Source organism: Neomonachus schauinslandi, chromosome 5, assembly GCF_002201575.2.
Source record: "Neomonachus schauinslandi chromosome 5, ASM220157v2, whole genome shotgun sequence".
Taxonomy (NCBI): domain Eukaryota; kingdom Metazoa; phylum Chordata; class Mammalia; order Carnivora; family Phocidae; genus Neomonachus; species Neomonachus schauinslandi.
Genome location: NC_058407.1, coordinates 162,891,075 through 162,903,571, shown reverse-complemented (window position 1 = coordinate 162,903,571; position 12,497 = coordinate 162,891,075). Strand labels below are relative to the sequence as shown.

Sequence of the window (12,497 nt, the reverse complement as noted above, 5' to 3'; positions counted from 1 at the left end):
GGTGTTGGTGGTGGTGGTGATGTGGATGTTGATGGTGATGGTGATGATGTTGATGGTGATGATGTTGATGATGATGATGATGGTGATGGTGGTGCTGGTGCTGGTGGTCCTGGTGATGGTGGTGGTGATGATGATGATGGTGATCATGGTGGTGATGATAGTGGTGCAGTGGTATGTGGGTGTTAAAGGAAGGTGATGCTGATGGTTTTGAGGGGTGAAAGAGATAGCAACATTTTCCTATGGTGGTTCATTTTTGTGTTGTCTTACTCCTCCCTTATCCCTCTTCTGATTTCATAATTTACCCTCTATGACATGACCATAGGTATTGGCACTCAAAATCTGTGGAACTATACGTATGCTATTTAAAACTTATATGCTTTTTGTAGAATTTGGTAAAGGTTAGTTTTGCTAACCTTCACTGCCCTCTCTCCCTTCTTTTTAACCCCTCTCATTGGGACTAAAATCCTAGGAGGGTTCAGGGCATGAGAAGGGAGGAGTGGGAATGTTCTCTGAAAGCTGTCAGGATGGGCAGGTGCTGAACGAATGTGACAAATGGCATGGTCTGCAATGCCTTGAATGCATTTGACACCAGTGAATTTCATAGGTCACAGCAGGGGACTTTCTCCAATTAGCATATTTCCCACCCAGCCCTAGGTCAGCTTTTTTTTCCCCCTTGTGTAGTTTTATAAGTGATGTGAGGCTAAGTAACACAATTAACCTGTATAGCCAGCATCTTTCATCCATCTGCTCCAAGCAATCTCAATGATTGCCAAGCTCTTCTTTTCTTTATTTTTTTGGAAATATTTTTTTCATCTACACACTCAGACCTATGCATCAGCTAGAGCCTGGGCCAGGCCAGAACCATGTGTTTATCACCTCCACACGCAGGGGGATGTTTGTGCCAATATTTGTTTGGCACAGAGAGTGAGATTCAGGCCTTACTTGGTCTTCTTCATCACAGCATGAAATCAGAGAATGCATTTCCTGAAGACGGGCTTGGCAACCGGAAATACATCGACCCCGGTTCTAGATCCACCTCGGACTGTTTTCAGTGATCTTAGGATCATTCATAATCCTCACTGGGCCTCTTTTTCTTATCTGCTGAATGTGGATGGGGCTATTCTGAGGATCAAATTAAATAATCTTTGTAGAGAGATTCCGGGAAGTCTAAAGTTCATAATACATGTACGATATGTCATTTTGTATAAAACTGCAGTTTGAAAATTTATGGACAGTTTGTTCCAAAGGCACTTCAAGCACATAACAATGATTCATATCTCTTGGAATTGCAAATGCTGCATGAACAGTTTGGTTAATGGGCAAAAATGTACTTCTAGTATTCTGGGCTCTCGGGGGGGAGCCCACATCCAAAGACCCATTAGTCATCGTTTTGTTGTCTAGGACAGAATCCAGCAGCGGATGACCATGAGTTATGGAGTGCATGTGTGTATCACCCCCGCCAAATTCACATCTTACAGCCCTAACCTCTAATGTGATATTGTTAGGATGTGGAGCCTTCAGGAGGTAGTTAGGTTCAGATAAATTAAGTGAGTGGTGTCCCCATGATGGCCCTGGTACCCTTAAAAGGAGAGGAAGATACCAGAGCTTGCTCTTGTTCCATCATGTGAGGACACAGCAAGATGGCGGTTGTCTGCAAGCCAAGAAGAGAGCCCTCCCTAAGAACCAAATATACCAGCACCTTACCTTTGGACTTCCCAGTCTTCCAAACTAAGAAATCAATGTCTGTTGTTTAAGCCACTCAATCTATGGTATTTTGTTATAGCTGCCTGAGCAGACTAAGAAATCATGGATAATTGGAAAATTGGAAAACATGGTCATACAGAGGTGACTGAAGGAGTGGATATGTTTAGCCTGGAAAAAATAGAGGGAGACAGGTCATGATAATGAAACAATACTGAAAATGATATGAAAGTATAACTATATGCATGACAGATAAACCAGGAATGGCCTGCTGTGTCAGGTGGTGAGTTCTTTTTTCCTACAGGAATATAGTAGAAACCAGGCGGCCATCTCTCTCGAGTTCCAGTGCTGGATGGGGCTGTGGAGAAATGGTTGAATTGTCCTTCCTTCCGTCTCAAGATTCTGTGTTGGATCCCAGGTGTGCTATTGCCTTTAGACATAGGCAACAATTTATTCAGTTCTCTTGCACCAAGAAGCAGCTGACATAGTTGAACTCTGGGAGTTCATTCAGGATATTAAGACTCACATAACATTTGGACATCGTATCTGGGAAGCACTGAGGATACAGGACAGAAAATGTCAAAATCATTATAATGTAGATGTCAACAAATGTCAAGCTCATCATACTAATATATGAACCAGGGATTTCATAATGATTCGATACGAGTTCATGAAGCGGTGCTTACCGGTTTCTGACGCGTCTCCAGGAGATGTCTGTATCAGCCCTAGAACATGGTAACATAGTTGGCCAGCCCAGCTTCTAATGCACTCATTCACTTATTCTTTCATTTATTCCATTGCTTTGCTCATCCAGCTATCTGTTCCTCCATGCAACATGAAGTGCTTCGTAGGTGCAGACCATGTATAAGACAGGTCTTCCTGTTTGCAGGAAGTGTGAGTGACTGCTCAAGGACACGTGTGATATGACAGGAGCAACGCTGTGGTTGAGATTTCCACCAAAGAGCAGCATCTGACTTTCAGGGTAGGGCGGTGTTCAGAAAGGGTCTGTGGGATTGTGTTGAGTAGCAAGGATGACCGGCAGAGGCATGAAGGGGCAGTGACTTTTTAGAAGCATCAGAAGGCTACAGAGCTAAAATAAAGGATGTGGTGGAGGAACAGGTGGAAAATGAGGCTGGGCAGGGAGTCAGCTAATGAGCGGCTTTGTATATTACAGGGTGATTTTGGATTTTTTTTTTTCTATAGCGGCAGGAATACGCTGATGAATTTTAAGCAGGTGGTGATCAGACTTGCATGTCTTACCCTGGCTCAGGCTCAGTGGGTTAGGGTTGACTGTAGTAACTCAGGGAAGAGGACTTGAGCTTGAATCCAGGCGGTGGAAGTGATGCAGAGAAGGAACAGAGTCAAGAGATACATAAGAGCGAGCCCCAAGAGTCACTGGAGTAATGAATTAGAAAAAATACGTATATGTAAATTAAGGAAATTAACAACAACAAAAAATATATATATATAACACAGATATAGTTAGCATATTTGTTTAACATAAATACTGTATAATAATAATTAAAGTGATTAGTATAGTGCTTTGCATCTAAGAGACATTTGTCAGCTTAACTAATTATCACTAATAATTGTGTCCAACATGGAGCTATCTTCTTTTGGCAATATTTCCGGGCTAGCTTTTCTTTTCTTTTCTTTTTTTTAAGATTTTATTTATTTATTTGACATAGAGAGAGCACAGGTGGGAGGCAGAGGGAGAGGGAGCCCGACTCAGGGCTCAATTGCAGGACCCCAGGATCATGACCTGAGCCGAAGACAGATGCCCTCAGCCTAGCTTTTCTGTTCCACTGATGTGCCTGTCACTTCTTGTTCTATTGTCTCACTGTCTTAATTATCAGAGCTTTTCAGTATGTTTTACTAGCTGGTATGTTAAGGCCCTTCACGGCCCCTTTTCACACGTTTTTCAGGAGTCGTCCCTATTTAGACGTTGGTCAGGAATATATTGCTGGAATTATTGCTCACTATTCAGTTTATGGCTGCAGCTTCCTGATTGTCTAAGTTTGACAACTCCCAAATGCTTTAGCATCACGGAGGATCTCCCTGAGACTCTGTGACCTTCAGGGGGCATCAGGCTTCTGCAGAGACCCCCTAACACAGGCTCACCCAGCTGGGCCACGGGACGTGCCTGCCTCGTGGGCTGGTGTGTGTGTGTGTGTGTGTGTGTGTGCACGCGTGTCCCGGCTGTGCAGATGATGAGGAGCTTTGTGAGTCAACAAGGCACCAGACTGCATTTCGCCACAGCCTCTATCTATCCTGGAGTTTGTGCGTCCGTTGTGAGTGCCATCCCTATTTCTGGAAGAATAATGCCGGTTATCTGTAAACTCATAAGTTTAAACTGTAACCCTGGAGAAAATTATGTCCTTCATTGTATGGAGGGAGGCGGGAAGGCAGCTTGATTTATAGCCGTGGTTCTTTATTTTTACTGCCACCGTGGAGCCTGGATAGCTTGGGCCCAGCCAAAGACAGGCATGGGCCGAGTGATTGAGTCTTGCTGAGCGGTCATCAAGTATGAGCACCTCGGGATCCCCGGGCTCTGTGCAAGGTTCATGAAGCTTCTTTGTCATCCCCAAGTGAGGTGTTGACTCAACTGGACTAGAGGGAGTTTCTAAAATTTCAAAAGTGGAGGTTGTGTTAATGACTTCATGTTTGGGAAATTGGATGACTATTTGAGAGAAAAAAAAATATATTTAGAGCCTCGTTTCCCAGCGTATATGTAGAATTTCCTCCCAGTGACTACGCCACTTGAATTATTATTGCTTTATTTTTGAACTTAATATTGGAGAGGGCAACCTCTCTCACTTTTCTTCTTCTTCTTCTTTTTTTTAATCTATGCTTTCTGGCCTCTGTGTTCTTGTGGGCTAATTTTAGAATTTTTGTTATGTTCCTGAAAAAAAAAATCTCATTTGGAGTTATATTTAACCTATACATTAAAGAGGGGAAGTATGTGTCTTCATTGCATTCCACCTGATATTTCAAAAACATGTCTCTCTCTCTCTCTGCTAAGCTAGAGATGTCTCATTTTATTCCCTTCAGTAAAGTTTTATACTTCTCTTCCTATTGGTTAAAGTTCCTTCTAGATACACTGCAATATTTGTTATTTTTATAAATATCACTTTTTTTTTACATTATATATTCTAGTGGGTTATTGCTGGAATACAAAACACTGGTAACACAGGACCCATCAAACGTGCTCTAGCCCAGGGGTCCTGACTGAGGAGTGAAATTGCCTCCCGCCTCCTTTCTTTTCTGTCCTGGGGGTGCCTACCTCACGGACATGGCGGTCTTCAAGGGCACCAGGGCCCATTCCGTGGCCAAACCAAATGGCCTTTTTTAGGCTTGATTTCCCTGTGACATTCAACAGTGTAGACTCTCTTCTTTATGACTATAAATACAACGACCCTATGTAGTTTGTAGTTTTCATTGCTCTTCTCTTAGTAGATATTTATCTCATGGATATTTAGTGTTCTTTCTCGACGTCAACTTTGTTATAGATGGCTCCAAGTTGAATCTCCAGATCTTTCTCTACTCATCCATATACTCAACAGTTTTTAGAAGCTTCCTGTGTGTTGGGCACTGGGGTGACCAACCCCTGCCCTTCAGGGAAGGGTGTAGATGTGGCACTGTGGGAGAAGTCATCCCCCGGGGCTAGGTGGGATGCTGTGTGTGTCAGGATCCCAGCAGGAAACAGACGGTGTATCCAGAAGAGGTGATGGAAGAGAGTCTAGCAAAATATTTACCAAGGTTCAGAGATCAACAAGAATGACAAGGGATGGTGACTCACCTAGGGCTAGCAACAGAGGAGGAAGAAGTTGGCATGCCAGGCATGAAGGAGGAAGTTGGGGGGGGAGCGGTTAACAGAACACACGGCTGGATGTAACCCCAGGCAAACCCTAGGAGAGGGCTGCCTCATGGCAACAGCGGCATAGAGAAGGTGACCCAACCACTTCCCCTTCGGGAGTAAGCTGGGGGAGGACACACTCCAACCTCTTTCTCTCTCCATCCATCAGTCTCCTCCAGGTGCCTCCTGTTGGTTGACTCCAACCCAAAGCCCTTGATGCTGTCTCTATAGGTCTGTCTCCTGGGATGTGAAGCAGGCGAAGATGGTGGACAGTGGATCTGGAGAGAAACATGAACAATATGTGGAAGAGGTGCTATGGGATGACCGAGCTCAATTTGCTCTCGCTCTCTTTATCTTCAGCTTCTTGCCTCTTCGCTCCCCCTTGGCTCTGCAGTCTTTGGCTAAAATAACTCAGAAGGCCTTGCCTGAAGACAGAGGGAATGATGCGTCTTCCCAGACCAAGTGCCAAGCAACCACTCCTCTTTCCCTCTTTTCTTCTTCTTCTTCCCTTTGCCAACTGGGACTTCCAGGCCTACAAATACATTTTGGTCTGCAGTGGCTACAATTGCTTCTGACCAGATTGCAAAAGGCACTTTCAGAAGAGAAGGTTCCCAGGTGCATGGAGTCATCCCAGCTGGCTCCAGAGGCGACTTTTCCTGGCTAAGTGAAGACCAACTTGAGCCTTGTTGATGATCTTGAATTCTTATTTATCTTTGCCAGTAGTTTCTGGGGCCTGCTAAGTAAGCACATTAAAATGCCAGTGAAAATTTTTGCTGCTTTGTTGAACCTTGCTGGCAGATTCAACTGGGGGGAAAATGGGAGCACATGGACCACAAAATATATAATTCGTAATTGTCACATTGCACTGTGAAGAATGATCTTTTTTGAGGCTGCTAAGTGGGTGCCTTCCATAAGGGAAGAAATAATGCCACAGAAAGGGGAAAAAAAATCTCACTGGGAACCGTCATTCCCTTTGTGTTCTTGGTGGGATTAGCATGCATTCCTAGTCTTAATTCCTGTGCCATTTTAAAATGAATTCCTTCCGTGGCCCTTCTGCCTGCATTGGAAAGGCTGCCCATGGAAGATGCTGGGCAAACACAGCTGAGATGCTTTTTAGCTCTGAGGTGGCATTTAATGGCCAAAAGAAGGCCTTTGTCATCAAGGGAAGAAAAAGATGTGCTAACCAAATCAAACAGATGAGATAAGAGGAAGAATCGGATGTTTTCTACTGAAGCTGCTCAGTTAAATTGAAAGTCAGTCATGTCCCATTCCACTGGTTTCCCTCCTTGACCCTTGGGCTACGTGCTGGCAGGAAAACTGTGGAAGGCTGAGTTTGTGACTAGTGAGAAAAAGGGAAAATCCAGGTGAATGAGCAGAAGTGCACAAGACAAGGAGAAAAACCCACTGTCAGTAGTCCCTGCATGATCTTTTTTATTATGCAAAATGCCATCCATTATATATAGCACATACATGTCAGGTAATAATTCTATAATGAATTATTATGGAATTGAATGAATGAATGAATGAATCCTACTAGCTTTCTAATGGAACATTACCAGGACCTTTGAGGTCCTTTGTGTGTCTTTCCCAAGGATGATCTAGTCTCTTTTTTGCAGTTGTTTCTGGTTTCACTCCATGAGTTCATATCTCTGAACTATGGTTTGATTAGCTTTTGAAACTTTATATAAATGGAATTATATGAATTAATGCTTGCTTTTCACTTGACATTGTGTCTCTGAGATTCATCCATTTATCAGCAAGTAATTCATTTTCATTGCTATATAGTATCCTCTTAATGAGTTCACTACCATTAATTTATCACCATCATATTTTCCATGCTGGGTTCTTTCTTCCTGAAGAATTTCCTGGATAGAACATTCATGTGTGTTGAGGTTGGAAGGGATGTCTTCCATTTCCATTACTTTTGGAAGGTCACATAGTTAATCCTCCTGAGCCTCCATTTCGTTATCTCTAAAGTGATCCTGGTAACATCAGCCTTTCCTGTTTAATACAGAAATGGATATAAAACCATTAAAAAAATTAAAGCCTAAACAGTGATCATTAGTGGATGGAGAGAGGGTGGTTGAATGGATCTATGAAATAAGGAAGAAGCTTAACCACTTGGTTCATACTGAGATATTTCTCCATTCCTTTAAGTCTTAGTTCCTTGAAGTCTTGAGCTTCAAGTGTAGCTTCAGTGAGGGAGCCCGTGTACAGAGTGGAGAAGAAATAAGTTTTGAAGGATGCAGTTCCTACTCTAAATATGTTGAAATTCCTGAGCATCATCTGTCTTTCTCCTTCTTGCTGCTCGACCTCTGCCCCCAGCCCACCACCCCTACCCTCCATCATGGCTACAGCCCCTGCCAGGCTGTGGCTTCCTGGCTCATATCTTGGGCTTCGTCTTCCATCTTAACTTCCATTCTCATGGGTTTCAGTTACCCACTGGACCTCTGACACTGTTGGAATGTCCCATGGTTGCCCCGTAGACCACCTGTGCGGAGTGGAACTCATCTTCTCAAACCTGCTTCTGACTGCGCCATCTTTGGGAGTGGTGTTCACACCTGGTCCTCACACTGGAAGCCAGGCTAACTCACTTCTTCCTGCTCTCTCCCACCCTAACACCTGTTTGTCTCTGCCTTGTGACAGTGTCTCTTAAATACCTCTCCAAACTCTCCTCTCCTTTTGATCACTATCACCACTGCCTTAAAATGAGGCCCCTATCCTCTCTTGTCAGCTGCTGCAAGAGTCCTGGAATTGGTCTCCTTATTTGTCACAGAGGCGAGGTTTTGTCCTCCTTTGAGTCTCTAACTATACCTAGAATCCCGGTTTGTCTTCCTTTACCAGCCATGGAACTTTGACCAAGTTACTACATTCTTAGACTCAGTGTCCTTATTTGTCAGAGATCAAAATAATACCTTCCTCAGAGGTTTGTCAGGAGAGTTGACAAAACGATAATACACTCCATGTAAAGCACTTAGCGGGGTCCCCACCATGCGGGGGAGCGCCTCCGTAAATGGTGGCTGTCTGGGGTCTGTCCCATTGCGTCAGATCGTGTTCCTTTCCTTCTCTGTGCTTTAGGCACCTGTCACTTATAGGTAAGAGTCTAACAACCTCAAGGGAATAAGGGCCACATAATGACTTTGGCCTTGGTGGATTTTTTCCTCCATTAAAAAATGGTATTAAGAATTATATTTTGAGACTATGTTCTGATTTTAAAAGAACTTAAAACATTTTCCTTTTTAGTAGATTCACAAGTTTATGCACATATCACCACAATCTAACTCCAGAACATTATCATCACCCAAAAAGACACCCCATACACATTAGCAGTCACTCCCCCTTTCCTCCCCCACTCCCATCAGCCCAAAACAGATATTGATCTACTTTCTGTCTCTGGAGATTTGCCTATTCTGCGCATGTCATATAAATAGAATCACACAATATGTGGTCTTTCCTGACCAGCATTGTTTACTTGGCATCATGTTTTCAAAGTTCATCCACGTCATAGTGTGTATCACTACTTCCTTCTTTTTAATTGCTAAATAATGTCTCATGATATGGTTTTACATTTTTGTTTATTCATTCATCAGTTGATAGACATTCAGCTAATATGAATAATGCTCCTATGAACATTTCTGTATAAGTTTTTATGTGGGCAGATCTTTTCATTTCTCTTGGGTATATACCCAGGAATGGAGTTGCTGGGTCATATGGTAAAACTATGCTTAGCATTTTGAAGAACTACCGAACTATTTTCCAAAGTCGCTGCCCTGTCTTAACATTCCTACTAGTAATGTTGTCTGACAAGTGATTTTAAAACCCAGCACAGGTATTTGCACTTGAAATCTATAAGAGTTCTTATAGATTTTTGAGCATTGTGAAGGTGATATTATTGGAATGTTTGTGGCACATTGATGTGGAATGAGAATTCAAAGCCCAGGAAGCAGGTGGGAAATGTTGGAATAATCTAACGCTCAGCTGAGGGCGCCTCTATTTGGATGATGGCAGGCGGAAAAGATGTCAGGGTTCCTGGAGCTCAGAGTGGACAGTGGAAATGATTCTCAGGTAGAAAAATGATGTTCACCTGAGACCAACTCTGAGATGCTTGCTCGACCTTTGCTTTTTGATCTTGATATCACAGAAAATACATTTCTGTTTTCAGAGAAGCAGGCAAGTCTTGCCATTATGTGATAGAGTGCTGTTCTGTGATGGGAGCAGAGTTGTTGGTCTTTGACTGGTCTGGGGGTACCTTTCTGAGAGGTTCGAATCGTCCTCAGCTCTGTGGGCTGCCCCTCATGAAAGCGGAGGGCACTGTTTACATCTCTGCTCCGTGTTCTTCCTGCCAGTAGGAGCAATGGGACTTCTGTGGATAAAGTGTTTTGTGTATGTGTGTGTGTGCACGTGCACATGCTCGTGGGTGTGCTAAGTAACTTAGCTTGAGCATTCAAAATGGCAAAAGGGAATGAGAGCCCTTAACAACAAAAGTTTTCTAGCCGAGAAGTAAAACCTCCCATAACTCTTGGATTTCAGGATTGCCCATCAAGCTGTTTATTGTATAATGGAACAGTAGTAGATATAAAGCTGCCACCATCCTGGGAACTTGCAATTGCTCAGTGAGGCTTGTTACAGAGGCCTCCTACTCCACTTGGCATGGTTATCACCCTTGTGGGTTTTTTTTTTTCCCCTCTATGATTTATTCTCAAACATTCTATATTTCCTTTTGCCATTTAGATGAAATTTAAATAAAACCATTAGGTAAAGAACTGTGTCAGATTTTTACACACTTTAAACTCATGATAAAACCAATCTGTATGTCATTCTCTGTTCAAATGAAGCAAAAGCACCTTTGGTCTGGCCGTTCCTTGCGACTGGCTGTTCTTTTTTTGTGTCGTGCATGTAGCTCGTGGAGTATCAAGGCTTGTCATTGCCCCACGGGGAAAGGAAAACAGGCCTGGCTGATAGCCCCACGTCTGTCCCATTTCCTGTGTCCTTCTTGGTCTGCATTTGTCCCAGTTTAGATAGTCTCTCCCTTTTGTGGACCCCCATCCACTCAGTTCCCCAGAGGAGGGAGAAGCTCCTTACTGGGAATTAAACTTAGTTCCAGAACTCTCAGTTGCCCCGACCTTCCTCTTAATATGATTGTGTTCAGGGCACATTCCTGGATTGCTCTATCGAGGAAGTAATTACCCGGGACAGGTAATGTTAGACTTGCCATTGAAGCATATATCTGAGTGACATAGCCTGATGTGGTGGCTTTCAAATAATTGTTTTTCCTTCCTTTTTCTAGGCTTATCCAAATCCCTTGGGCTCATTGAAGGTTATGGTGGGCGGGGCAAAGGGGGCCTTCCTGCTACCCTTTCCCCGGCTGAAGAAGAGAAAGCCAAGGGACCCCATGAGAAGTATGGCTACAATTCCTACCTCAGTGAAAAAATTTCACTGGATCGTTCCATTCCGGATTATCGTCCCACGAAGTAAGTTGTGATTCAGTCATTCAGAGCGGCTTGCTACATCACAGGATGGGTGCAGCCCTGAGTCTGTGACATGTTCTCAGGTCCTTTGGGACTAGCAGAGGGGCTTCTGTCTTACTTAGTGTCCTTCACAGTCAACAAATGGAGTACTATGGATTATGAAATACTATCTAAATAAAGTCTTGACATTTTTATAAAAGTACTCCAGAAACACATAGGAAGGTCCTCAAAACAAAAAATCTTAAGTAAAACACAAAACTCGCCATGATCTCATTACCTAGAGACAGCAGTCGGTCAAATTTTGGCATTTTGTGTTTGAGTCAATTTTCTATACAGATAATGAGCATGTGATGTATTGTTTGGATCTTTCTTCCATTTAATATTATTTCATGAGCGCGTGCTGTCATTAATTATGATTAACGATGATCATCCTTATGACCATTATGATCATTTTGCATCATTATTTCCGTTGTTGGAAATTCAGGGTATTGTCGGTTTGTCATTGTTATAAATAACCATTTGATGGATATCTTGCCACTCACATCCTCGTGTGTTGTGATTTGGTATTTATTTTCTCAAGCCACACTTCTGAAAGTATAATGCTTATGCCATATCGTAGGAGTACTCTGGAGGCTCTAGATACATCTTGGGATACTGTCCTCCAGAAAGTTGATGGCAGTCCACACTCGTTGGAATCTTACTTGATCCTTCCCAAACTGGGTACTCGTGTTTCAAAAACGCTTTGCCAAGCTGATGGGTGAGAAAGTGCGTTCCGTGATTGTTTCATCTTCCACTTTAGTTTGAGGGTGTTACCTTTTAACCAATTTGTTTGGGTCTTTTGTCTCAGGAAAAGTCTTTGTTCTGCGGGCTCAGATTTAAGAGTTATTTGTGTTCTCCTTGGGAAATGGAGAAGAGGGATCGGTCATAGAATCAGGACGCTGGAGGAAAACCTATTTTCTAGGCAGGCGTCCACATTGGCTTAACAGGGTTCTTTGTTTTCTTAGAGTTGTAGTGTCTCTTTTTTTTCCAGTTTAGAGTGTGTCCTTGCTTAGAGTAGATTATTTCTTTTTCAAATGGATTTTGGACAAATCGGTTAAGTATCCTGGTTACTGAGAAAAATAGATTGAAGATAAAGAAAATTATCTTAAATGGATTTAAAATTGCAGCATTAGCCAAGGAACCTGCTAAATCTCTCTCTGCCTAATAAACATATATTCCTTTTGAATCACTAGGAAAACATACATCACCCCTGTTGGAAGCTATTTTGCGTTCCTGGACCTTGGCTCTCAAACACATCTGGCTGTTTTCATTTCCTGTTGCTCTCTGATTAGCCTTTCTTATTTGGACGTTGGCAAATAAACAGAGCCATATTTTTTTTTTTTTTTTTGCCCGCCTTTGAGAATGAAAATGTTTCCAATATGGAGCTTACTGAAGTGGGTCAGTTGAACACATATTAGGAGCACCTATTTTGT

General features: G+C 42.8%; 1 protein-coding gene across 1 annotated transcript in view; it reads left to right on the top strand.

Annotated features, from left to right (window-relative positions):
* The window catches only part of GALNT17 (polypeptide N-acetylgalactosaminyltransferase 17), a 445,526-nt gene that overhangs the window by 141,964 nt on the left and 291,065 nt on the right, over positions 1-12,497 (top strand). The window contains exon 2 of the mRNA XM_021700553.2: positions 10,845-11,028. Coding sequence (XP_021556228.1) covers positions 10,845-11,028 — 184 coding nt within the window. The remainder of the gene's footprint in view (positions 1-10,844; positions 11,029-12,497) is intronic.